Raw genomic sequence first — 26,794 nt, forward strand, 5'->3', positions numbered from 1 at the left:
CAACTTTATATGTACTGGGAGACCAAACTATTCATATGACTTACTTTCTTGTGATACTTGCTTTATTGTGGTGGTGGTCTGGAACCGAACCCTCACTATCTCCGAGGTATCCTATACACAGGGCTGTGGATGAGATGATTGTCAAAGGCAGCCCTAGCCTCAAGTTGTGCCTCTCTAGCTCCTCGGGGTTCATTTACAGAGCTGGTCCTTCCAGGTACGGTCCCCAGCATCCCCTGCAAAGCTGAAAACTGCAATTCTTCCATTTTAGGCAAACACACACAAGTGGCCAGGAACCCCCTCACCCCCTGCCCAGAACAAGATGGGAAGGCTGAGCTTAAGAGAGACTCAGACGACAAGATGTAAATAAATAAGCTGTATTATCTGTACAAAAAAATATAAATACAGTTTGGTGTTTTAGAGGAGGAAGTGCCTCCTTCCACATTATTCAGCAGCCCTCATAATCTTCCGGCACTGCCGAGTCACAATTCACAGAACAAACAGTAAATGTACATTCATCTCATGCAAGGAGCACGCTGCTTCCCACCCCAGACCTAGGTCCTCCAAGCTCGCTGAAACCCACCTGCAACTGCTGCAGCCCGACACGCGCCGGAGCTGGAGGACACTGCTCTTCAGGAAATGTAAATATGGCCACTGGTTTTCAATAGCTACTCAACTAGAAGTAATCAGCCACATTAGTAGTAGTTTGGAATCTGTCTTCTGCATTCCATGCGTAAGTGTGGTGTCCTAAACACGTCCCCTCTTACTGCCCCATCATCCCGTGTTAGCTTTTATAACATATTCTGTACACAGTAAAAGGATCCAGAGTTAAACACCAGGTTCTATTAAAAATAGGAACAATACCATAATCACCACTGAGTTTACAGGAACACAACTGCAGGAAGTTAATAAAAAGGCCCCCAAATATTGTGTTTTTCTGGATGACAATGTACAATTATTAATATTGCACTTTTTTATACAAGAAATCCTAATAAATATTCACAAAAGATATACAGACATAAAAACATTCTCTTTTATTTTAAATAAACCTTACACTGAATTTTAGTAACATGATTTTCTTAGAGCCCATTATTGTGGTGAGGAAGAAAGAGACCCACCTCAACTGTCCATAGCTCATCTGGGGAGAACACAGATCATACTGTCTCCACCCACCCCCGCAACCCCAAACTCTTATTTGCAGGCTGGCTGGAAGATGCAGCCCTGATGTCCGTGGTGGCCCCGTGGGGTGAGTGACATTTTCCGAGTCTATATGAGAGGGGGCAGTTTGTCTGAGGGGTCAGTGACTCTGACCGCCCCGCCGCACCCCAGCTGCTGCTGAACGGTGGCTACTCGGGGGGAGACGGCCAAAATTATTTGCCCAAAACCACTCTGATGAATGAGCAATTTGCCAAATAGTCCCAGATTTTCAGTTTTACCCACTGACTTTGCTAAGCTGACAGGCGGTACTGAGTGTGGATGCTGTGCTGCCCATGAACTACTAAAAGTGATGTGTATTAATTCCGTAAAGTTTATAATATTTCATTGTTTTGGGGGGAATGAGTTGAAAAGCCTTCTGGGCAGTCTGGGAAGTTATCCTTTGGCTTTGCTGCTCTGTTCCATCACCCCGCCCCCACCTGTTGTATGAACATAAGGGGAACTCACTGTGCCCGGGAGGGGCCCCGCTCGCGTCCTGCCTGGCTCTGGAAGGAAGCGGTCGCTCCATGTGCTGGATACTCTGGCACGTTGATCAGTGGACTGGTTTTTGACAAGTTGACCCCAGTCCCTGGCCCTCAAGTGGAACAGCAGAGGCCATTTAGGCAGAAAACCCAGCCTATTCATGCTCAAAATGGCCCTGGCCTGCGGCAGTTAGTTCTGGGCTTGGGAACCCTTGACTTGGATGGAGACGGTGGGGGGCAGCCTGATGGCACAGCCAGACCCTGCTGGCTCACTGCCTCGGCCACGGATGTACAGGCAGAGGGTTCACTGAGACGGTGTGGGAACTCCTCCCCACCTGGAGAGGGCATGTCTCCTGCCAGGAAGTGGAGGCCCCTGGCCAGGCCGTGCCCTTGTTGGGGCAGCAGAGATTGGAGCACCATCGGCCTCCCCTGAGCCTGCAGGGGTGCTGCCAGGCATGCAGGCCTGGGTTCAGAGCTTCACGCAGCGGCCTGCTCACTCCCATCTGTCCCCTCCCTCCCTGCCTCATTTTCTGCATCGCCGTGTGCTTTAGGTCTGCTTGGACTGGCTCCCCTCCACATCTACCGTGTTTCTCTCTACCGTGTTGCTTCTCGTCACTCTGTGACCCCGCCTGAGTTCTGGGCTAGGGTCTCGGCTTGGATGGTGTCCTCCCTCCCCTACCTGCTCTTCCCACGGTGAGGGACAGAGGCGGCGGCAAAGACGCGTCGTTCAAACTCTGTCCGGATGCTTTACAAGCCCTCTGGCCACCTACCCTCCTGCCGTGAGTTATCTGCGGTTGGCTCCGGTGCCCTGCTGTCTGTCCCCTGAGGGCTGCGCTGGCGTCTTCTGAGGTGTCTCTGGGACCCAGGCTTGGGAGGGAGCCGGCCCTGCCAGGGAGCTCCTGCTGTCTGGCCTGGTCTGCTCTGCCACCTCCTTTAGACGGCTGTCCTCGTCCTTGCCCAGCATTCTGTCCTCTTAGCAACTGAAAGGGAAGGTGCGCCGGCGGGGGAGCAGGGGAGGAGGCTGACGAGGGTGTGTGGTGGGGAGGGGGAAATAAATAAATAAAATGAAGAAAGCTTAAGTCCTGTCCCGGGGGTTGCGCAGGTCCTCTGTGCGGCCAGGTAGTGTCCTTCCCCGCGCAGCGTCGTCACGCTTTGCCACAAGTTCCACAGCAGCGAGACTTGAACTGGCTGAGCTGGCAGAGTTTGAGCTGTTTGACCTTCTCACAGTACCGGGTGGTGTCTCTGCACTCCGCTGGGGAAGGGGACAGAAAGGACATGGGGAACAGAGGCTCAGTAACGGCTCAGGCCAGCGGGGCTGCCTGGGCTCTGCCTCGGGCAGGGACTCCCGTGCCGGGGGGCTGCGGTCCAGCATCTCCGGGCTGCTGTTGGGGGCCGAATGCGAGGGCTTGGCTGCCCTCCTGATAGCCCTCTTCTGTCCTGGGGGTGCTTGTCACCTACCTTTCCTCAGGACCTCCGAGGCTGGCTTGCCTTTTCCCGTGGCATTTGAGTACACGTCTCTCTTCCTTCCTGAGATGGTTCCCAGGACTAAATTCTCCACTTCAGACTTCAGGGTGGTGCGCAAGTGAGGCCCTGCCTGGGGGTCCCGCCCCCTGCAGCGGGGACCTCCCTTCCTCTGTGAAGCTTTGTGGGCTTGTACTCTCCCCGAGCCTCTGCCCCTCCCCCCGACCGTGGCTGACCAGAGCACTGGCGTCCCAGTTCGGCCCTGGCCCAGACTAGCTGGCTCTTCAGTACTGGCGCTGACGTGGGCTGTGGATATCTGGGACCAACACAGTGAGTTTGAAATACTTTCCTACAACAGTGGTCCTGGGTGTGGGGGCTGCTGACAGAGGGGTGAGACTACATAAGAGAGCACAGGCAGTCCTCCCCAGCGTGTGAAAAGCCGTGGGACTGTCTGCTCACAGGGCGTCTGTCTCAGCATGGGGAGGCCCTGGTTGTGGGGAAACTGCACTGCAACATTTAACAATTTCCTCTTTGCCTCATGCTTTGTGTCCTTCCATGGGGGGAAGCACCTCCAGTTTGTTCTGGGTCTAGAGGCAGAAAAAGTAGATGCCCCACCCAACTGGGATGCCGATGCTGCTGCTGGGCAGAAGAGAACCCAGACTCGAGGGAGGACGGGGACAGTGACTATCAGACCCAAGGGCGCGGCTCCTGCACAGACCAAGCGGTGCACATGGGGCCGGGAAGGAGGGAGGGGGCCGGCAGGTCATTGTTTTGTGAGAAGTGGAGCCCTGATGGGTCTGCTAGTGGGAGGTGCTCTGTGTGTTGCTTCAATGTGAACAGTGCTTTCTCCCCAAAAGCCATTGTTCTACTACTGTCAGTGAGCTGGAGGCTGATTTCATCCAGCACTTGGGCCACACCCAGCCATCTATCTTGGGCCTGGAGATGTGCACGTTCATGGTTACGAACCCATGCACCCCTCTGAAGATACCCAACTCTGGCCCCAGCTCACAGTCCTTGGGACAGCTGATCTAATGCCCTTGGCTCGGGCTCGGGCCCCGCCCCCTGTACCAGATGCCTTGGGGGGAAGTTGCAGAGGCTCTCTGGGGTGGGAACGTACTGTTTTCACATGGGGTGATGTTGCAGCGCTGCCAGTTGGCGGGCCGGGGCCCCCAGGAGCACAAGTGCTCGGGCACCGCCTTGTTGGTGCGGGCGTGCACGCACTCCACGCGCCGGGATTGGAAGCCGTAGTTGCCGCAGGTTGCTGTGCACAGGGTCCACAGGCTGACCCTCCAGTGTACGCTGCAGGCTTCTGACCAGCAGTTCTGGGTGCTGATGGGCCTGCAGGAGGAGCGTGGCAGGGTTAGGGTCTGCCACTGTGGGGGCCAGATCACGGGGTTGGGGTTAGCAGATGTGAAAACAATGCTACAAACCCCAGCATGTCAGGGAACCCTCAAGAATTCCCAGTGCTGCCAGACCTGGACTCTGATCTCTGCTCCGTTACTGAATGGTGGTGGGATCTCAGAGGGCCCCTTCCTCTAACTGGGTCTCTGTGCATCCCTGCAATGTTTGTGTCACTGCATGACCTGAAAACAAGCTCTACCAGGGTGGGGGGCTGGGGCCTCTGGTGGGGGTAGGGGGACGCCTGGCCAGGGGACTCTACAAGGAAGTAGGACAGGGGCTGGATAGGAATGTAGGTTGAGACCCAGGGACAAGGGTCTCAGTGTAGCTTCTAGAGGGAGGGGCTGGTGGCGCCTTTGGGGTCTGGTGGACCTGACCTCCTGCCCACTCCGTGCTATCATTCATCTCACAGGAAAGCCCAGCCGGGCCCATTCAGTAAGCACAAGGTTACTACTGCGCTGTCTACCGTTAGGGGAGAATGGAGGTGAAAGGGAATGGAGTCTGACTACGTGGACCATGGGCTGCTGGAGGAGAAATGTTTACTCACCACCATCTCTCTGTGCTGTTGACACCAGGGCTGGGGAAAGGAGGTTCGTGGCTTTCTCTTACCTCGGAAGGGCACTGCACTGCTCCGATGGTAAGGTGATGCCATCTCGCGTCTGGCAGAAGACTTGTCTGTGCTGCACAGCGAGGCCGGGCCCGATGCAAGGCCCATTGCACTGGGAAGCAGAGAAAGGTGACATCTGTTACGTTAGCCAAGTCATGGGGGAGGCTGCGTGGGACACAGGATCCTGGTGCAGGGGTTTGTTTGAGGTCTTCAGATCATCTATGTTGGTCCTCTTTGGGCCAACTTAAAGGATACTCACCAGCCCAGTTTCTTTCCTTAGTGCCACAGCAGAAGGGTTAGCTTTGCTGTGGTCTGTGAGCATTCTGCTAGCCGTTGGCTAATGGTGGTGTACAGCCAGTTGGAGATGTCTGCCCCTCCCAGATGAACCATATGAAAGGTTGCTTGGCAGAATGTACTAGGAATGGGTTGGTAAGCTTTAGAGCTAAAGACCTCTAAATAATCCCCCTTCCCTCCTTCAGTCCAGAGGGTCATTTAGTTTACTGTTTCTTGCTAAATTCATCCAAATCCATCATTTCTTTTCCTTTCTTTGGGTGTTCTTCAAGATGAACCCGTGGTGGCTGAACAAAGGTAGACTTAGATGTGTAGTCAGTCCATGCTCCTGGAGTTTGCAGAGCCAGACTGTCATGGTCAATACCCTGACCAATAATGGTGTCTGTAAAGTACAAAAGTTGCACGCCCTCAGCCAACCTCTGTTATTTGAGTAGAGCAAGGGGACAGATATCCCTTGGAGGTCACTCACTTTAGAACATAAAAAATGTTTTTAAAAATTTTGCATTCTTTTTTATTGAAGTATATAGTCTGTTTACAATGTTGTGTCAATTTCTGGTGTACAGCCTAATGTTTCAGTCATATAATTCATTTTCATATTCGTTTTACCATAGGTTACTACAAGATATTGAGTATGGTTCCCTGTGCTATACAGAAGACACTTGTTATCTATTTCATATATAGAAGTTAGTATCTGTAAATCTTGAACAAAGGTTCTCAACTTGGAAGTATTTAGACTCCCAGGGGCTCACAAGGGGGCTGTTAATCCTTAAAATTATAGGCAGAAACCTTGTTTAAATTTTTTTCTTTTAAATTTCTGACCCCTTCACCCGTTATTCCCACCCTCCAGCAACCACCAATCTAGCCTCTGTATCTATGAGAGAGACCATATGGTATTTGTCTTTCTCTGACATATTTAACTTAGCATAATGCCTTTGAGGTCCATCCATGTTGTTGCAAATAGCAAAATTTCATTTTTTATGGGTGAATGAAATTCCATTATATATACATACCCCATCTTCATCTATTCATCTAACAATGGACACTTAGGTTGTTTCCATATGTAGGTTATTGTAAATAATGCTGCAGTAAACAAAGGTGCAGATACCTTTTCAGGTTAGTATTTTCATTTTCTTCAGTTAAATACCCAGGAATGGAATTGGTGGATCAGATGGTAGTTCTATTTTCATACGTTCCATAGTAGGTATACCAATTTACATTCCCACGAACAGTGCCTGCGGGTTCCCTTTGCTTCACATCCTCACCAGCCCTTGTTATCTCTTGGCTTTTTGTTAATAGCGATTGTGACAGGTGTATAATGATATCTCAGTGTAGTTTTGATTAGTATTTCTCTGATGATTGATGATATTGAGTGAACATCTTTTCATGAACCTGCTGGCCACTTGTATGTCTTTGAAAAAATGGTCTATTCAAATCTTCTGTTCATTTTAAATCAAAATTTTGGTTTGTAAATCAAAATTTTTTCCTATTGGGTTGTATGAATTCTTTATAATTTGGGATCTTAAAACCCTTATGAGATATATGACCCACAAATATTTTCTTCTATTCAGTAATTTATCTTTTCATTGTATTGATGGTTTCCTTTCTTGTACAGAAGATTTTTGAGTATGATGTGGTTCCATTTGTTCATTTTTGCTTTGGTTGTCTTAGATTTTGGTTTCAAATTTTTTAAAAAAATCACTAAGACTAATGTTAAGTTTACTACCTACCTCATACCATACACAAAAATAAACTCAAAATGGCTTAAAGACTTAAACTTAAGACACTATAAACCTCTTAGAAGAAAACATAGGCAAAACATTCTCTGACATAAATCTCAGCAATGTTATTCTAGGGCAGTCTACCCAGGCAGTAGAAATAAAAGCAAAAATAAACAAATGGGACCTAATTAAACTCATAAGCTTTTGTAAAGCAAAGGAAACCAGAAGTAAAACTAAAAGACAACCTACAGAATGGGAGAACATGTTTGCAGCAGATGAGACTGACAAGGGCTTAATTTCCAGACTATATAAACAGTTCATACAACTTAATAACAAAAATAACAACCCAATTCAAAAATGGGCAGAAGACCTTAACAAGCAGTTCTCCAATGAAGACATACAAATGGCCAATAGGCACACACACAAAATGGTCAATATTGCTAATTATCAGAGAAATGCAAATCAAAAATACCATGAGATATCACCTCACACCACTCAGAATGGCTGTCAATCAAAAGTCCACAGATGATAAATGCTGGGGAGGGTGTGGAGAAAAGGGAACCCTCCTTCACTGCTGGTGGGAATGTAGTTTGGGGCAGCCATTATGGAAAACAGTACAGAGATTTCTCAAAAGATTGAAAATAGACTTACCATATGATCCAGCAATCCCACTCCTGGGCATGTATCCAGAGGGAACCTTAATTCAAAAACACACATGAACCCCAATGTTCATAGCAGCACTATTTACAATAGTCAAGACATGGAAACAACTTCAATGACCATCAACAGATGACTGGAGAAAGAAGCTGTGGTATAGTTCTACAATGGAATACTACTCAGCCATAAAAAAATTGCCATTTGCAGTAACATGGATGGACCTGGAGACTGTCATTCTAAGTGAAGTAAGCCAGAAGGAGAAAAAAAAAATACCATAAAATATCACTCATATGTGGAATCTAAAAAAAAAAGAAGACACAAATGAACTTACAAAACAAATGGACTCACAGACATAAACAAATAGGATTACCAGGGGGAAGGGGGTGGGAAGAGATAAATTGGGAGTTCAAGATTTGCAGATACTACTGTATATAAAATAGGTAAATAACAAGTTTCTGTTGTATAGCACAGGGAACTATATTCAATACCTTGTAATGGCCTATAATGAAAAAATATAAAAAGAAATATGTATGTATATAACTGAATCACTATGCTGCACACCAGAAATTGACACATTGTAAACTGATTATAAATAAAATATACATGCAAAAAATCAAACCAAAATAAAAGCACATTTCACATCCATCTGGAATAAACAAAATCTGATTTTTTTAAAAGAAGTTTACCACCTATGTTTGTTTCTTTTAGGAGTTTTATGGTTTCAGGTCTTTCATTCAAGTCTTTAATCCATTTTTAGTTAATTTTTGTGTATGATGTAAGGCAGTGGCCCAGTTTCATTCTTTTGCATCTACTTGTCAGTTTTTCCAATAATATCTTTTGAAAAGACTGTCCTTTCCCCATTGCATTGTATATTCCTGGCTCCTTTGTTGTAAATTAATTGACCAGATATGTATAGGTTATTTCTGATCTGTCTGTGTTCATCTTATTTGGAACCCTATGGGCTTCCTGGAGTTGGATCTGTTTCCTTCCCCAGGTTAGGGAATATTTCAGTATTTCTTCAAACAAACAAGATTTCTGCCCGTTTCTCTCCCTTTTTCCCTTCTGGGACTTAAGTAATGCAAGCTCCTTAATCTGCCGTCACTTCTTTCTTTTTTTTTTCTCCTGCTCCGACTGGGTGAGTTCCACTGCTGTAACTTCTGTTTAGTACTTACATTTTCTATCTCTTTGTTTAAATTCTCACCCTATTCCCCTAGCTTAATTCATCCATGCACTACACTTCAAAGAGCAGCACGGCTTGAGGCATTACAAGTTACAGGGAATTACTTGATCTCAAAATCCTTTTGATATTTTTTGTATTGGTGGTATTGTTGGGATGTGCTTCAAACTATAGCTGCCCGCCAAACCTCCATATTCTACTCCTGTAAGAATGAAAATGGTAATTTCTGACAAGAAAATCCAGATACAAAGATCTGCTCCTTCAGCTTCCTACCTCTTTGAAGTCTATGAAAGCCTGTTTTTATGCTGATTTCAGTCTAAATAGAACTAAGCACCACCCCCTCAGCTCCAACAACCTGGCTTCATGTAATAATTCAACTTTCTTTTAGTTCAGTGTACATTTATGAAGCACCTGTCTTGGGTGGGGAATGTGTTCGATAAAAGCACGTGTGAAGGAATGATGGCAAAAACAGCCCTGGAATGTTTTTAGGAGAATTATATGAAAGGTAGAAATATAAATGTGACTGTAAAACATGTGCCAGATCATGAGGAATACTGTATGCCATCTGACGAGTCTGGATTTTAATATAAAATGCCACTTTGTTGGGGAGGCACCTAGAAGGATTTTTTAAGCAGGAGTGTCATGATCGGGGTTGCCCTTCAGAAAGATTATTCTGTCAGCAGTATAGTAATTGAATTGGAAAGTGAATAGACTGGAGAAAGAAATTAATCTCGGTAACAAATTATGCTGATTAAAATGAATGCACTGGGAAATGGAAGTGGAGAGCCCCTGGTAGTGGGATTGACATGGCCTCCAGTGGTGCCCTGACAGGGGTAAGAGACAGGGAGGGAACTAAGGTAAGTCTTAGGTTTATACTGAACAACTGGGTCAGAATTTGTTTTGAAGATGTTTAGTATGAAATGTTTATGAAATATCCAAGTAGATATGTTTATTAAGCATGTGGATATATAAATCTGTGATGTAAAAGAGAGCCGTACTACACATTATCCATGTGTGCAAGTCACTAATAGACAAATGGTGGCTTGGAGTTAAAGGTAGTATGAGGGGAGGGGAAGCATGAGATGAAGAAAAGGCTTAGGGCAGAACCCTGGGGGACACTAATTAAACTGCAAGAAGAGGAGGAAAAAAAGAGAAACTCATGAAGTACAGTCACAAAGACCAACAAAGGAGTTTCGAGAGAAAAGGGTCAGTGATATCAAAATGCATCAAAAAGAACTAACAAGGTAGAGTTACGAATTTGCCACTTCCCAGTGGAACCTGACTCACAGGCCGTTTCAATGTGGCAATTGGCAAAGAAGTCAAACCAGCAATGAGTAGAGAGATGAATGAGAATGGAAGAAACAGGGCTCTGGGGAATTCCTTCAAGACTTCTGGTTGTGGTCAAGGGACATGAACCAAATGGCAGACCAGGTAGCTCTAAGTCCTTATTCCCACACAGAAACATCAAGAAGCAGCTGGAAACTGGCTCAACTAACCTTATAGGAATTCTGAAAAAGTTCAAGGTCTACAGCAACTTAGGAAAACTTAATAAAGAAAAATCCACCTTCAAAACAATAGGAAAATTTGGGGTGTTTTCACTCGTCCTTCCCCAGCATTTGGCTTTGGTCTAGAGGCAGCAGCAGCCCATTATCCTCCCGCAATCTGCAGGGAGCAAAGAAGATCCTATTTGCAATGTGTGACGTCCTAACCTGTCAGAGGGCTACCTGAAGGACTGGGCTCTGAGTCACCTGACTCAGAGCTCAGGTGGGGCAAAGTGGCAGCCACTGCTGGTGAAAGCTGCAGGGGGACTCCTGTCACTTGGGGCAAGAGATCACAGAGACATGCAGTAGGCTACCTGAGGCCCTGAGGACAATCTGAGGTGAGAACACTTTGGAAATTAAGACATTCAAAGCAGCCATATATAAAGTGGAATTCAGAAAGCAACAAGCAGGCTCAAGCAAGACATGCTCAGAAAAGACCTAAGAAGACCTTTGACTTTTTCAGACAGATTCAAAGACTGGGAGAGATGTCTTGTTTTTCAAATGTTCAATTTCCCTGAATAAATTATAAACCATACAAAAGAAATAGGGCATCAAATGTATTACACAAAGATTTTAAAACTGACATAAACATGTTCAGAGATCTAAAGGAAAACGTGAATAAAGAATGAAAGGAAATCAGAACAGTAGACAGAAATTTTGGAGCTGAAAAATACAATATCTGAATTGAAAACTTAACTAGAAATGTTCAACAGTAAGCAGAAGAAACAATTAGCAAACCTGAAAATAGGAAAGTTGAAATTAGTGAGTCTAAGGAGCTGAAAGGAAAAAAAAAAATGAAGAAAAAGTGGGACCAACATACATCTGTGGAAGTCGTCCCAGAAGGAGGGAAAGGGGCAGAGCATTCATCTGATGAAATAATGGCCAAAATTTCCAAATGTGATGGAAGATGCAAATCTGCAAAGGGAACCACACTGAGATACATTATAATCAAACTGTTTTACAGATAAACACAAAGAATCCTGAAATCACCAAGACAGACTCATCGGGTAACAAGGGATCCTCAGTAAGATTATGAGGCGATCTCAGCTGAACCCTTGCAGGCCAGAAAGTAGTAGAACTGTATCTTTAAAGTGCTGAAAGAAAACAAAAAACAAAAAACAAAAAATTATGAACCTAGAATTCCATATCCACTGAAAATGTCATTCAAAAATGAGGGAGAAATTAAGAGATTCCCAGATAAAATCAGAGGGAGATGAATACCACTCTACCTGACTGCCAGAAATATGAAAGGGGTCGCCGCAGGTTAAAGAGAAAGGCTGCTACACAGTAACTCCGAGCCATGTGAAGATCTAAATATCACCAGAAAATGTAAACACACAGGCAAATATAAAAATTGGTATTCTAAGTTTGGTTTGTAACTCCAGTTTTTATTTTCTATAGGATTTCAATGACAAATGCATTAATAGTTATAAATGTGTTGGTGGATATGCTGTGTATAAAAGATGTGATTTTTACATTATTAACAAGTGGGGGAAGGGGAAAGAGCTGTAGAGGAAGAGTTTGTGTCTGGTTGAAGGTAAGCTGGTGTAAATTAAAATGAGATTACATATAACATCCTAAAGTTATAACAATTTTGATAGAAACCAAATTAAATATCTAGACTACACTCCCAAGGGAAAAAAAAAGAGAAAGGAATCAAAACATCAACTAAACACAAAAGACAGGAATGGAGGGAATGCTTTAAGACACTTGAAACAAATACCAAAACTAAGTCAATTCTTTCTCATCGGTGATTACTTTAAATGGAAATGGAAAAAACAAACTTCTCTAATCAAAAGGCATAGTATCTTTTCACCACAGTGGATGACACTAGAAGTCAGCAGCAGAAGGAAGACAGCAAAATTCATAAATATGTGGAAATCAGCACACACTTCAACAATGAGTCAAAGGAAGAAAATCACAAGAGAAATTAGAAAGTACCTGAGACAAGTCAAAACATGCGATGCAGGAAAAGCAGTACCGAAACAGAACGAGCAAGCCTTGGGGAACTAAAATAAGAGCAGCAAACTAAACCCCAAGCTGATGGAGGGAAGGAAATGATAAAGAGCAGAGAAACTGTAGAGAAAAATCAATGAAACCAAAAGTTGGTTCTCCCACAAGATCTACAAGCAATCAACTTTTGGCTACATTGACTGACTGAGAAGAAAAGAGAGGACTCAGTTATAAAATACACAATAAAAGCGGTAATAGTACCAATGATTTTATAGAAATTAAAAAGATTGAATAAGAGTACTATGAACAACTATACGCCAGAAAACCGGATCATCAGATACGATGGACAATTTTTCCTAGAAACAGGCAACCCATCAAGACTGAATCAGGAAGTAAAAATCTGAATAGACCCATGACTAGTAAGGAGATTGACTCAGTAATCACAGGCCTCCCAACAAAGAAAAGCGCTGGACGAGAGCGCCTCACTGGAGAATTCTACCAATATTTAAAAAAGAATTTATGCCAACTCTTCTCAAACTCATCCTAAAAACTGAAGGAGAGGGAGCACTAACTCTCCCTAACTCATTCTGTGGGGCCAGCATTACCCTGATACCAAAGCCAAAGACACTCCAAGAAAAGTAAAGAACAGTAGCCCTTCTGATTATTGATGATGAAATTCTCAATAAAATACAAGCAAACCAAATTTAGCAGAATAATAAGAGTGTACACCAGGAACAGGCAGGATTTATTCCTGGAATGCAAGATGGTTCAACACATGAAAATAAGTCACTGTAATGCATCACATCAGCAAAGTGAAGGGAAAAGCCACACGATCATCTCAGTTGATGCAGAAAAAGCCCTTAACAAAATTCAACACTCTTTCATGATAAGAACACTAAAAAACTTGGAATAGAAAGAAACTACCTCAAAATTTATGAAAAACCCACAACATCCTCCTCAACAGTGAAGACTGAAAACTTCTCTTATGATGAGGAACAAGAGTGCAGTGTTCACCACGTCCATTCAACATAGTATTGGAAATTCAGAATAATTAGGCAGGAAAAAAAGAAGCCATCCAAACTGGTTAGGAAGAAACAAAATTATCTCTTCACAGAGACATATAAAAACCCTAAAAATCCCAAGAGCAACATTAAAAAACCCTCTTAGAGCTAATAAATTCAACAAAGTTTAAAGATAGAAAATCAATATATAAAAATCAGTTGCCTTTCTATACATAAATGATAAACAATCTGAAAAGGAAATTAAGGAAACAATTTCATTTATAATAGCACCAAAAAGAACGAAATACTTAGGAATAAACCAAAGAAGTGAAAGATTTGTACACAGAAAACTTCAAAATGTTGCTAAAAGAAATTAAAAACGCACAGCTAAAACAATCTGGAAAAAAAAAAGGGAGGTCTCACACTTCATGATTTCAAAACTTACTATAGAGCTTCAGTTCTAGCATGCAGTCAGATATATGGACAAACGGAACAGAACAGAGGGCCTAGAAATAAACTCTTGCATATACGGTCACGTGAAGGGTGCCAAGACCTTTCAATGGGGAAAGGACAGTCTTAAAACAAATGGTTCTGGGAAAACTGGATCTCCACAGGCAAAATATACCATAGAAAATTAACTCAAAATGGACCAGTGATTTAAATGTAAGAGTTAAAAGCACAAAACTATTAGGGAAGAGCTTCATGTTAACTGGATTTAGCAATCATCTCTTGAATATGACACTAAAAGCACAAGCAACAACAAAAAGTAGATAAACTGGACATCATCAAAATTAAAATTTCATCAAAGGACACTATTAACAGTGAAAAGGCAACCTACAGAAAGGGAGAAAATATTTGCAAATCACAGATATGATAAAGGATTAATATTCAATATATAGAGGAAAAGTACAACAAAACACAAAGCCTTGACTAGACATTTCTCCCCAGAAGATGTACGACTGGCCAATACGCACATGAAGATATGTTCAATCACTAGTACTTAGGGAAATAAAATCAAAAGTACAACAAGATAGCATTTCACATCCATTAGGATGGCTACTATCAAAAAACCCCAGAAAATAACAAGTGTTGGATGATGTGGAACAATTTGGACTTCTATGCACTGTTGGTGAAAATGTAAAATGATCTAGCTGCTGTAGGAAACAGTTTGGCAGTTACCTCCAAAATTAAACATAGACTTACCATATGATCCTGCAGTTCTGGGCATACTCAAAAGATGAAAGCAGGGACTTGAAAAGATACTTGCATACTAATGTGCATTATTCATTATTCATGATAGCCAAAAGATGGAAACAACCCACATGTCCGTTGATGGATGTATAAACAAAATGTGATATATACTTACAGTGGAATATTATTCAGCCTTAAAAAGGAATGAAATTCTGATGCAACACAGATGAATCTTGAAAACATTACTTAAAGTGATGGAAGCCAGACAGGAAAGGACAAATGCTGTAAGATTCCACTTATAAGAGGTACCTAGTATAGTCAAATTCGTAGAAACAAAGTAGAACAGTGGTTACCAGGGACTGGGAGAAAGGGATAATGGGAAGCTGTTGTTTAATGGGTACCAAGTTTAGTTTGGGATGATAAAAAGTTCTGAATACGGATAGTGGTGATGGTTGTACAATATGAATGTACTTAATGTCACTAAATTGTGCACTTACAATAGTTAAAATGTTGAATTCTTATGTATATTTATCACAATAATAATTTTAAACAGAACTTCCAGTTGTCAATGTTAAGGAAGCATTTGTACACTTTCTCTAGCCCTTCTGTGTCTTTGTGAACAACAGTGTCACCCTAGAGCCTTCAGAGCCCTGCCTTTTATCTTCTGATTTCACGCCTTCTAGCGTCATTTGATCAGAGAAACAGATGTAGTACTGTCCTCGGCCATAGCAGGAGGAGCAGTAACTGGCTTTAGACATACTTGCCCAACCTAAGAGGACAGCTTTTACCTTAAATCCTTCTCTTTCTGTGCTCTGATTCTTTAAGCATCTGATGAAACCTGGAGCATGGTGGTAAAGAAAATGTCAAAAAATACAAGATTTGCGGTTCTAGTTCAAGATGGTGATACAGGAAAATCCCCAATTCACCTCACACAGATACACTGAGTCTACAGCTGCGTATGGGAAAATTTCTCCTTAAAACCTAAAGGCTGGCTGAATGACAACCCTACACATCAGGCAAATGAGAAGAAAACCACATCAAAGCAGAAAGGAGAGGCTGGGACACAATCTTGCCATCAACCCTGCCCTTGGTGATGCCACCCCTAATTGGGAGAAAACTCAAAACTTGGAGCTCTCCCCAAGGAGCGAAGGGTTCAAATCCCATGTTAGGCATCTAAACTTTTGGGACCTGTATCTGAGAGATGGGCCCCAAACATTTAACTTTGAAAACCAGTGAGGCTCTTGTCCCAAGACCTACTGGACTGTAGGAATTTGGGAGACAGCTCTTAAGGGGCCCATGCATTCAAACTTACCGCTCTCCCTGCCACCCTCACCCCCTAACAGGGGCCCAGCGAGAGACGGCTGATCCCACCCAGACTTAGAGTAACGGAGGCTCGTCTGCTTAGAGTCAAGCCTCTGCCTGGCAGTAGTCACCTAATTTATCCCGCAAATCCAGGGGCCTGCTGGGGCCTGGCCAGGACTGATACCAGTGAGCCCCAGCACCTCCTGGCGGGGAGGCCTCCTGCGTGCTTGGCCCTGGAGGCTGGAGGAGTTCACATTCCTGTCCCTGGGACTGTAAGGACCGGTGTCACCCCAGAAGGAGCTCGTATCCCTGTCTGGGGCTCCAATTTTTAAGCTGCTGCCAGGGGACACCTCTACACAGCCCGGCTCTGGCAACCAGCGGGTGGGTTGTGGGTCCCACAGGCCTGTAAACAATGGAGAAAAGAGTTCTTAAACAACGAGCACCCTGAGGGCAAAGCAAGAGGCCACAGCTTGGCATTGCCGAGAAGGAGTCCAATTTGCTAATCATCTCGGTTGTGGCCTGAGGGGCAGGGTTCTAATTAAACATGTGTCTAGGGCCTGGCTGGAATCCTTTCCAGAGACCTCAGAGGGTCAGCACTGTTCTGCACTCTCCCTCTGCTATACTCCAAAAGTGCGTGTCTCCTGGAGAGCTTTACCTGCAGCTGGTGCCCTGGTTTTTGCAGCTGCCACCCCAGGGATGCCCCCTGATTGCCTGGCTGTGGTGAGCAAGGGTACTTACATTCTTCGGTCCCACGTGACTGTGGCGATTGGATAGATGGTTCGTTCCCGGCTACCGCCCCTGGGGCATTGTGCATACAGCAGACGGGGGCACACCTCCCAGTCTCTCTGTGGAGGAAACCTCTTTCCTTGTCCTGGAAAGCTCTGGACTTATGGACAGGCTTCAGGTTTGGCACACATCTCGTGGCCCACCCAGCTACTCTCAAGGAATGGAGGCTGTGGATGCTGTCTTGGCACTCTCCCTCTGCATTGCTCCAGTTCTCCTGTATCTCCCAGGAAAGCCTGCACACTCATCTGGAGCCCTGATATTTGTGGCAGCCATCCAGGGGATCCTACCGGATCACCTGGCCAGTGGAAATGGCACTTGCAGTCCCACAGGACTGTACAGATCTGCATACTTTCAAAGGCTGCTGCATGAGAATTTGGCTTCCCAACAGCCTGAATCTAGGTGCTGAGAGCCTCTCCTTGGGGACACTGACAAGCCTTGGCACATCCTCAATCACAGGAACTACTGAAAATATAATAGGCTGCTGGGACAAAGCACAAAGCTTTGAGAGACGACAGAGAGCTGGAGTACGGTCAGAAGATAAGGCTCATCTTCCACACAAGCCACTTCCTCAAGACTGGGAGAGGCGGTACAGAGCCAACAACGACTCAGCAAAATGAAGAAACTGAGGAATACGTTTCAGATGAAAGAACAAGATAAAACCTCAAGGAAAAAAAAATCTCAATGAACTGAAGATAAGTTACTTACCCGGAAAAGAATTCAAAATAATGGTCATAAAGATGCTCACCAAACTAAGAAGAAGAATGGATGAACGCAGTGAGAACTTCAAAAAAGAGATGGAAAATATAAGAAAGTACCATAGAAGTCATAGAGCTGAAAAATACAGTAACTGAACTGAAAAATACAGTACAGGGATTCAACAGATGAAGCAAAAGAAATCATCAGTCAACCTGAAGACAAGGCAGTGGAACTCACCCAATCAGAGGAGCATAAAGAATAAGAACAAGTAAAGAGAGCTTAAGGGCTTGTGGGACAACAGCTAACACACTAACATTCACACTGGGGGTTACAGAAGACAGAGAAAAGGACTCAAAACCTCCCTATCCTGGGGAAGGAGGTGCACATCCAGTTTCAGGAAGTCCGAAGTGTTCCCAACAAGATAATCACTAACAGTCCTACAACAAGACACATTATAATTAAAATGGCAAAAGTTAAAGGCAAAGGAGATAATCTCAAAAGCAGTAAGAGAAAAACAACCTTTTATATACAAGGAAGCCCCCGTAAGACTTAAAAGCAGATTTTTAGCAGAAACTTGGTAAGCTAGAAGGAAGTGACATTATATATTCAAAGTGCTGAAAGAAAAAAACTTCCAACCAAGAATACCCTACCTAGCAAAGTTACCATTAAGAATTGAAGGTGGGATAAAAAGTCTTTTAGATATGCAAAAGCTAAAAGTTTATCACCACTAAACTGGCCTCTTAAGAAATGTTAAAGGGACTTCTTTAAGCTGAAAAGAAAGGGTACTAATTAGTAACAAGAAAATATATGAAAAATAAATCTCATTGGAAAGGTAAATATGCAGAAAAGGTAGTGGATTAATCACTTAAAAAGCTAGTATGAAGGTTAAAAGGACAAACATAGTAAAAATAACTATGATCATCATAATTGGTTAAGGGATACACAAGATAAAATATGAGACTGACAAGGGCTTAATCTCCAGAATAAATAAGCAGCTCATACAACTTAGTAACAAAAATACAAACAACCAATCCAAAAATGGACAGGAGACCTAGACTAGCAGTTCTCCAATGACTGACAAATGGCCACAGGCACATGAAAAAATGCTCAATATCACTAATTATCAGAGAAATGCAAATCAAAACTACAGTGACGTATCACCTCACACCAGCCAGAATGGCCATCATTCAAAAGTCCACAGATGATAAATGCTGGAGAGGCTGTGGAGAAAAGGGAACCTTCCTACACTGTTGGTGGGAATGTAGTTTGAGGCAGCCATTATGAAAAACAGTATAGAGATTCCTCAAAAGACTAAAAATAGACTTACCATATGATCCAGCAATCCCACTCCTGGGCATATATATGGAGGGAGCCTTAATTCCAAAAGATACATGCACCCCAATGTTCATAGCAGCACTATTTACATTAGCCAAGACATGTAAACAACCTAAATGTCCCTCGACAGAGGACTGGATAAAGAAGCCGTAGTATAATTTCTACAATGGAATATTACTCAGCCATGAAAAAGAATGAAACAATGCCATTTGCAGTAACATGGATGGGCCTGGAGACTGTCACTCTAAGTGAGGTAAGCCAGAAAGAGAAAAATACCATAAGATATCACTCATATATGGAACCAAAAAAAAAAAAAAAAAAAAAAGACAAATAAACTTATTTACAAAACAGAAACAGACTCACAAAGAAAACAAACTTACGGTTACCAGAGAGGAAAGGGGATGGGAAGGGATAAATTGGGAATTTGAGATTTGCAGATACTAATTAATATAAAATAAACAACAACATCCTACTGCATAGCACAGGGAACTATATTAGATATCTTGTAGTAACTTGTGGTGAAACAGAATATGAAAACGAATTTATGTATGTTCATGTATGACTGAAGCATTATGCTGTACGCCAGAAATTGGCACATTGTAAACTGACTATACTTCAATAAAAATTTTTTAAAAAGATATAAAATGTGATGTCAAAATCATAAAACATGGAGAAGGGGGAAGAGTAAAATGTTGAGCTTTAGAATGGGTTTGAATTTAGAAAAAACTTAAGTTATTAATTTAAAATATACTGTTGGAGATACGCTGCTACAGATAAGCCTCTTGATAACCACAAAACAAAAAACCTATAGTAAATACATAAAAGATTTTAAAAAAGGAATGTAAGTATACCATTTAAAAAAGTCATCAAACCACAAAGGGAGAAAACAAGAGAAGAGAGAGGAACTACAAAACATTAACACATGGCAGTTAAGTACTTACCTACCAGTATATTTTTAAATGTAAATGAACTAAATTCTCAATTCAAAAGACAAAGTATCTGGGTGGATAAAAAAACAAGACCCCTTTATATACTACCTACAAGAGACTCCCCTTCAGAAGTCAGAACACACAAACTGAAAATGAAGAGATGCAAAAAGACATTCCATGACAATGGAACCCCAAAGAAACTGGGGGCCACACTTATACCAGAAACATTAGACTTTTAAAGAAAGACTGTAATAAGAGACAAAGAAGGGAACTGCATAACATTTGTAAATGTTTATGCCCCCAACACATGAGCACCTATATATTTAAAGCCAAATATTACAGACCTAAAGGGAGAAATAGCAATTCAAAAATAGTGAGAGACTGTAATACCCAACTTGTATCAATGGATAGATCATTCAGACAGAAAACAAGTAAGGAAACACTGGCCTTTAACGTAATATGTTAGGCCAGAAGCACTGAACAGTTATGGACAGAGGACTCCATCCAACAGCAGCAATACACGTTCTTCCCGAGTGCACATGGAACACTTTCCAGAATGGATCATATGACAGGCCATAAAATAAGTTGCAATAAGCTTAAGATTGAAATCATATCAAGCATCATTTCTGACCACAATGGTATGAAAGTAGAAATAAAGTACAAGAAAACTGGAAAATTTGCAAGTATGTGAAGATTAAACAACATGCTGCTGAACAATCGATGAGTCAAAAGAGAAAAAATATCTTGAGACAAATGAAATTGAAGTATTATATATCAAAACTTGTGGGGAGCAGCAAAAGCAGTTCTAACATGGAAGTTCATAGAGATAAATGCCTACCTTAAGAAACAAGGGAAGTCTCAAACAGCCTAACTTTACATCTTGAGGAAATGAAAAAAGAAAAAATGATGGCCAAAATTCGCTGAAGAGAGGAAATAACAAAGATTAGAGCAGAAATACAGATCAAAACCACAGTGAGACACCACCTCACACCTCTTAGAATGGCTATTATCAAAAAGAATAAGTAATGAGTGTTGGTGAGGCTATGGGGAAAAGGGAACCCTTGTGAACTCTTGGTGGGAATGTAAATGGAGAACCACTATGGAGAACTGTATGGAAGAGCCTCAAAAAATTAAAAATAGAACTTTGAACCACCATTCCACTTCTGGGTATGTACCTAAAGCAAATGAAAACACTAATTTGAAAAGATATATGCACCCCCCTGTTCACTGCAGCATTATTTATAATAGCCAAGATATAAAGGCAACTGAAGTGTCCACCTGTGGATGAATGGATAAATGTGTGTGCATATGTGTGTATGTATACACACACACACACTCATGCATACAGACACAGGAATATTAATCAGCCATAAAAAATAAAATCTTGCCATTTGTGACAACACTTACAGGCCTGAGGGCAATATACTAAATAAAATATGTCAGACAGAGAAAGACAAATACCATATGATCTCATTTGTATGTGGAATCTAAACAAACCAAAAAACAAAATAGATACACAGAACAGATTGGTAGTTGCCAGAGGTAAGGGGTGAGGGTGGGTGAAACAGTGAAGGGGATCAAAAGATACAAACTTCCAGTTACAAGATAAGTAAGTCTTGGAGATGTAATATACAGCAGGATGACTATACTTAATACTGTATTGTATATTTGGAAGTTGCTAGGAGAATAGATCTTAAAAGTTCGCATTAGAAAAAAAATTTTCTTTGGTAACTGTGTAGTGAAGGATATTAATTAGACTTATTGTGGCGATCAAATATCAAATCATTATGCTGTACACCTGAAACTAATACAATGTTATGTCAATTATACCTCAATTAGAAAAGGGAACCCTCCTACACTGTAGGTGTGAGTGTAGTTTGGTGCAGCCATTATGGAAAAGTGTTTTCCATAAAACAGTCTTTTCCTCAAAAGACTAAAAATAGACTTACCATATGATCCAGAAATCCCACTCCTGGGCATATATACGGAGGGAGCCTTAATTCAAAAAGCTGCATGCACCCCAATGTTTACAGCAGCACTATTTACAATAGGCAAGACATGGAAACAACCTAAATGTCCATCGACAGAGGACTGGATAAAGAAGCTGCAGTATATTTCTGCAATGGAATATTACTCAGCCATAAAAAAGAATGAAATAATTCCATTTGTAGCAACATGGATAGAACTAGAGATTGTCATTCTAAGTGAAGTAAGCCAGAAAGAGAAAGAAAAATACCATATGATATCACATATATGTGGAATCTAAAAAAAAAAAAAAGATACAAATGAACTTATTTGCAAAACAGAAACAGACTCTCAAACAGAGAGAACAAACTTGTGGTTACCGGGGTGGGGGGGAGGGGAAGGAGGGGATAAATTGGGATTAGAGATTTACAGATACTAACTAATATATATATATATATATATATATGTATGTATATCTCGAATAAACGAGTTTATACTGTATAGTGCAGAGAACTATATTAGATATCTTGTAACTTATGGTGAAAAAGAATATGAAAACAAATATATATATGTTAATATATGACCAAAGCATTACGCTGTACATCAGAAATGGACACATTGTAACCTGACTATATTTCAATAAAAATATATATATATGTTTAAAAATTATACCTCAATTAAAAATTCAGCATCCAAAGCCCTACTCCAGACCTGCTATATGAGAATTTGCATTCTTAACAAAATCCACAGGTGATTCACATTAAAGCTTGAGACATACTTGCCTAAAGAGTTTCTGAAGAAAGAAGGGGGTGAAAATGTTTGAGAGGAATGAAGGTGGAAAGAGCTATTTTTCTGTCTTTTAGGAAAAATAAGCACCGAGAATGATCAATGTGCACGTATGTGCCCTTGAGTGATCTCAATGATACGATGCAGAAACATGTCCCATGTGTAGTCAGATCTGTTCCCAACTGTAATTTCACAAGCTGCCAATAAGCCTTCAGGGCCTAGAAGCAGCGCTGCCTTGGGCTGAACGAGCGCTATCAGAAGGGGGCTTTTCCAGGTAAGAGAAAGATGATCTCTCCCAGGTGACGAAGCAAAGGGGAGCTCATGCCTCTTTGATTATGAAGCACATATGTTAGGTCACTGGAACTAAGGAGGGGTTGGCAGAGGCCCCAGAAAGGAGCCTCGGGCTGAGTGTGTTGATTGTCCAGGATTGAGCATTATCCCCGGACTTACCTGAGACAGAAATGGCTTATATACTGCAAGTGAGTTCTGTGGCCACATTTCTCCCAAATCACATTTGACCTTCATTAGAGATGGCTACAGTGTATTAACTTAATTGGAAGCTCCAAATGATTGTTTTTCAAAGAACACATCTCATGGTGGGGATGGTGGAACATGAATGCAGTGATGTGTAGATACCAGTTCTAGTAAGTTCAAGTTGCTAACTGCCCCCAAAACATTCAGTCACATTAGTTCACACACTTACACAAGGAATTAGGAGCCTTGTGGTTGCTTTGAAGTGATCCCACAGGGCAATCTTAATGGTATGTTTCAGACACCAACCAATCAGAAACTATGTCTGACCAATCAGAATGGTCATCCTACCGATTAGCACCAGCCTCTGACAAACCACAACAGCCATTCCCACATGGTGGGTACCAGCTGACTGTCAGCTCTGACAGGCAGGTCTTCGATGCCCAATAGATCTCCAGTAGGTTTGGAACCCAGACTTGGGGAGGAGCAGAGTACATACAATTATATCACTGCAAACAGGATTCTAAAACAGAGAAGGGGTCAAATGAGTAAGACAACTATTATTTGTTTAAACAGACGCCCCATCTCCCTGCAGTGGGGGAAACCTAGCCTCTAATTACAACAGGAGATCCAGACTTGTGCTCAGTCCTGCCTGGCCCAGAAATGACAGCAGTGAGGACCCCTCAGCGCCCACATCCCTGGGCTGCTTCTGTCCTGGCCTGGTGTGTGTGTCACTGCTCAGGTCTGCTCTTCCCCATGAAGAATCTTCAGTTTGTGTTGGTCTTTCTTCCAAGTCATAACTAAACATAAAATTTCCATTCCAAATGGAGAGAGTCATTGTGCCTCCTCCCTACATCCAGCTGATGCCCTATTTCTGCTCTCTGGGGAGCTCTCCTGGGACTTGTTAACCTCCAGCAGAGAATCAAGAAAGGCGTTGGTGGTACCAGCAAGGCTTCAAATTTTCTTGGCTTGAAACAGTGGTTCTCTACCTTGGCTGCCCATCAGAATCACCTGGTGGGGGGGGGGGCCTCCTAAAATGTGTCCATGCTTGGATCCTACCCCTGAGCAACTGAGTTAGAATCCCTGGAGAAACTTCTCTCGAAAGACCAATGTCCAGGCTGCACCTCCTGGAGATGCTCACTGTGCAACCCCAGGCCCAGAACAACACTGCTGCCCCCAGCTGGCTCTCATCAGACCTTTACGTCACCAGCCCCAGCACAACCAGTGAGAAGAGGTGGCCGCAGAGAAAATGAGTCTGAAGGAGTGTCTGAAGGTCCCATGATGGTCTGAGAATGGGAAGACAGAGTGGAGGGAAATCAAAAGGGAAGTTTCATGGCTGTGGGGCAGGTGTGTTAGTGTTAGAGAAGAATGGCCAGACACTTCCGGCTTTAGGAAGCGTCCTGGGCAGGGTTAGTTGACAAATGAGAATGTGAAAGGTCGACCATCATAGAGGATGCGGCTGAGGCAGCACTGCACTTCCTACTGTGGCAGGGTCCACACCTTCAGATTACGTTTCTAGTAAAACTCTCTTACCTGTCCCCAGCTGGAGAAGGCCCACTCCACACACAGCTGTTGGTTACAGGCCTGGGTGTCCACTGGCCGCTTGGCAAGCTGCGTGCACATGTCATTGGATACAGGAGTGGAGATCCCAGAGGCTTTCAGCTTCTGGCAGGTCACCCGGCGGGTCTGGATGCCTCCCCCACAGCTCCGGGTACAGGCGGACCAGGAGGTCACCATCCAGCTGGAAGAGGAAGAGTCAAGGCAAAGGGTCAAGCCTTGAGGAGAGGAACACTGCCGTGTACTCTCAGAAAAGGAGCCCCGTCCATCCTCCTGTCCTCATCACACAGCAGCTAATTGCGGGGGCTGTGTCCCTTCTCACAGTGTATGCTTGGAGTGGTGGGCTGAAAATCCCCCTCCCGCCCCGCCAAAATAGCTACTTCATATCCCTGGAACTTGTGAATGCTACCTCATTTGGACAAAGGGTCTTTACAGATGCAGGTGAAGATTTTGAGATGAGATTGACCTACACTATCTGGGTAGGCACTGAATATCATCACAGGTCCTTAAAAGAGAAAGGCAGAGGGACACTGGACACAGAAGAGGAGAAGACAGTGTGACCACAGAGGCAGAGGAAGGTGTGATGGGGCCACACCTGGGGCCACAGCCAAAGGACACCTGGAGCCACTAGGAGCTGCAATGGCTGAGGGACAGGCTCTCCCCTAGAGCCTTTGGAGGGGGTGCAGTCCTGCTGACACCTTTAATTTGGACTTCTGGCCTCCAAAATTGTAAGAGAATAAACTGTTGTCTTAAGCAACCATGTTTCCGGTAATTTGTTGTTGCAGCCACAGGAAACAGATACATTTGCAAATTGACTAAAAAGGAGTATCCTGAAAGAGTTTTCTGAAGATCAGTAGCTTTATGGCCCCCAAAGCCGTGATCTTACAGATGGAACACGATGGTCCTTGAGCTGGTCACGCTGCAGTGTGGTTCTGGTGCTTCCTAAAGGCATCCAAGCGTGTGGCAGAGAAGGGACAGTTTCCTAGGGAAATCAGATCCAAACCTGGGTCGCTTCCTGACCCCAGAGGCAATCGGGGTCTCAGCTAAGGCAAGTTCTGTCTGCTAGTATTCATTTTCCTTACCTTGCCTTAACCCACGTCTCATTTGATTTTGTTTGATTCACTCAGAAACAAAGTTCCTTCCAGCTTTCTGGAGTAATTTCCCACCTCCATGAGTCACAGTCCATAGGTCTTAGATCTCTAATACTGCATACGTGGTGAAAGTAGTTGTTCTCAGAATGTTAGGTTCCAAATACAATTCAGACCCTCCAATGTGAGGCTGACAAAGACTGACAAATGGCTTTTCTCGTCAGGCCAAGCTGTAAGCTGGGTGACACTCGGAAATCCTTGGTCCATATACAGATGCAAAGGGGTTTTCTTTGGATGTGTGCACCCTGGGTTAATTCTCAGGGAGGAGGGGAGGCAGTTTGGGGAAAAGTCAGAAAAGATGTGCTTTCCAGCCATTTCGTTCCATCTAGAGGAAACATTCCTTGGTTCTACTGCCTGGTAAAAAAAATTGTCTAAATGAAGTGGTTGAAGCAGCTGCCTGGGTCAAAGCAGGACTTCCCAGGACTATTCAAAAAGCCCACCGGGGTGACCCCTGCTTGTGTGCCAAGACGGGGGCTGACGTGCCTGGGCAGCTTGGTGGGGAGGCCAGTCAGAGGTGACCTGTGGCCGCTTTCTGGTTCAGTGGTGCCCCGTCTGGCTTTGAGGAGAGGCAAGTAGCAGGGATGGGGAGCAAATTCCTCCTAAATCTGGATCTGTGACTTATTTAGTCTGGTGGAACTTCCCCTCTGCATGCGCGTGAGGAGAGATACTGCGTGCAGATTTCCAGCCCGCAGGAGCAGAGCCACTTAGGAAGCAGGCAGAAGGTGTTTTAAAGCTCCGGGGGGCACTGAAACCCAAGCAGACAAGCCATTATTTCATCCACAGAAGTAAATGAGGCTGACTGACTCCGACTGTCACCACAGCACACCAAAAAGCCCCGGCATGTCCACGACCTCTTCTTTTCACACAGCTTGGCAAGGGCAGTCTTCCAGCCCCTCGTATCCGTGGTGAATGTCAGGCCTGCCTCTCAATCAACTTTTATTTCCAAATATCCATTTCAGCAGTTTTTCAGGAGCTGGGGCAGGGGCTTTGCGAAAGGAGAGGTACGGGCTATGTTACAGTTCAGGAAGGGTATAAAAGGACATTAATCATTCCCGTGGAAACCTTCCCGTCAGCAAGTCAAACTGCTGATGTTAATGAGTGTGTTTCATATTTCATTGAGGCTCTCCTGGTGTCAGCTGCTCCCTATGACT

The 26,794-nt window shown here is 43.5% G+C and overlaps 1 protein-coding gene across 3 annotated transcripts in view; it reads right to left on the reverse strand.

Moving 5' to 3' along the window:
- Positions 1–358: 358 nt before the first annotated feature.
- Positions 359–26,794, reverse strand: part of ADAMTSL1 (ADAMTS like 1) — an 825,746-nt gene continuing 799,310 nt past the window's right edge. For all 3 annotated transcript variants that reach the window (XM_045509897.2, XM_045509896.2, XM_010946030.3), the window contains 4 exons: positions 24,472–24,679; positions 5,142–5,251; positions 4,252–4,472; positions 359–2,925 (listed from right to left, as the gene is read on the reverse strand). In XM_045509897.2, coding sequence (XP_045365853.1) covers positions 2,819–2,925; positions 4,252–4,472; positions 5,142–5,251; positions 24,472–24,679 — 646 coding nt within the window. In that variant the 3' untranslated portion in view covers positions 359–2,818. The remainder of the gene's footprint in view (positions 2,926–4,251; positions 4,473–5,141; positions 5,252–24,471; positions 24,680–26,794) is intronic.

This window comes from Camelus bactrianus, chromosome 4 (genome assembly GCF_048773025.1).
Source record: "Camelus bactrianus isolate YW-2024 breed Bactrian camel chromosome 4, ASM4877302v1, whole genome shotgun sequence".
Classification (NCBI taxonomy): Eukaryota; Metazoa; Chordata; class Mammalia; order Artiodactyla; family Camelidae; genus Camelus; species Camelus bactrianus.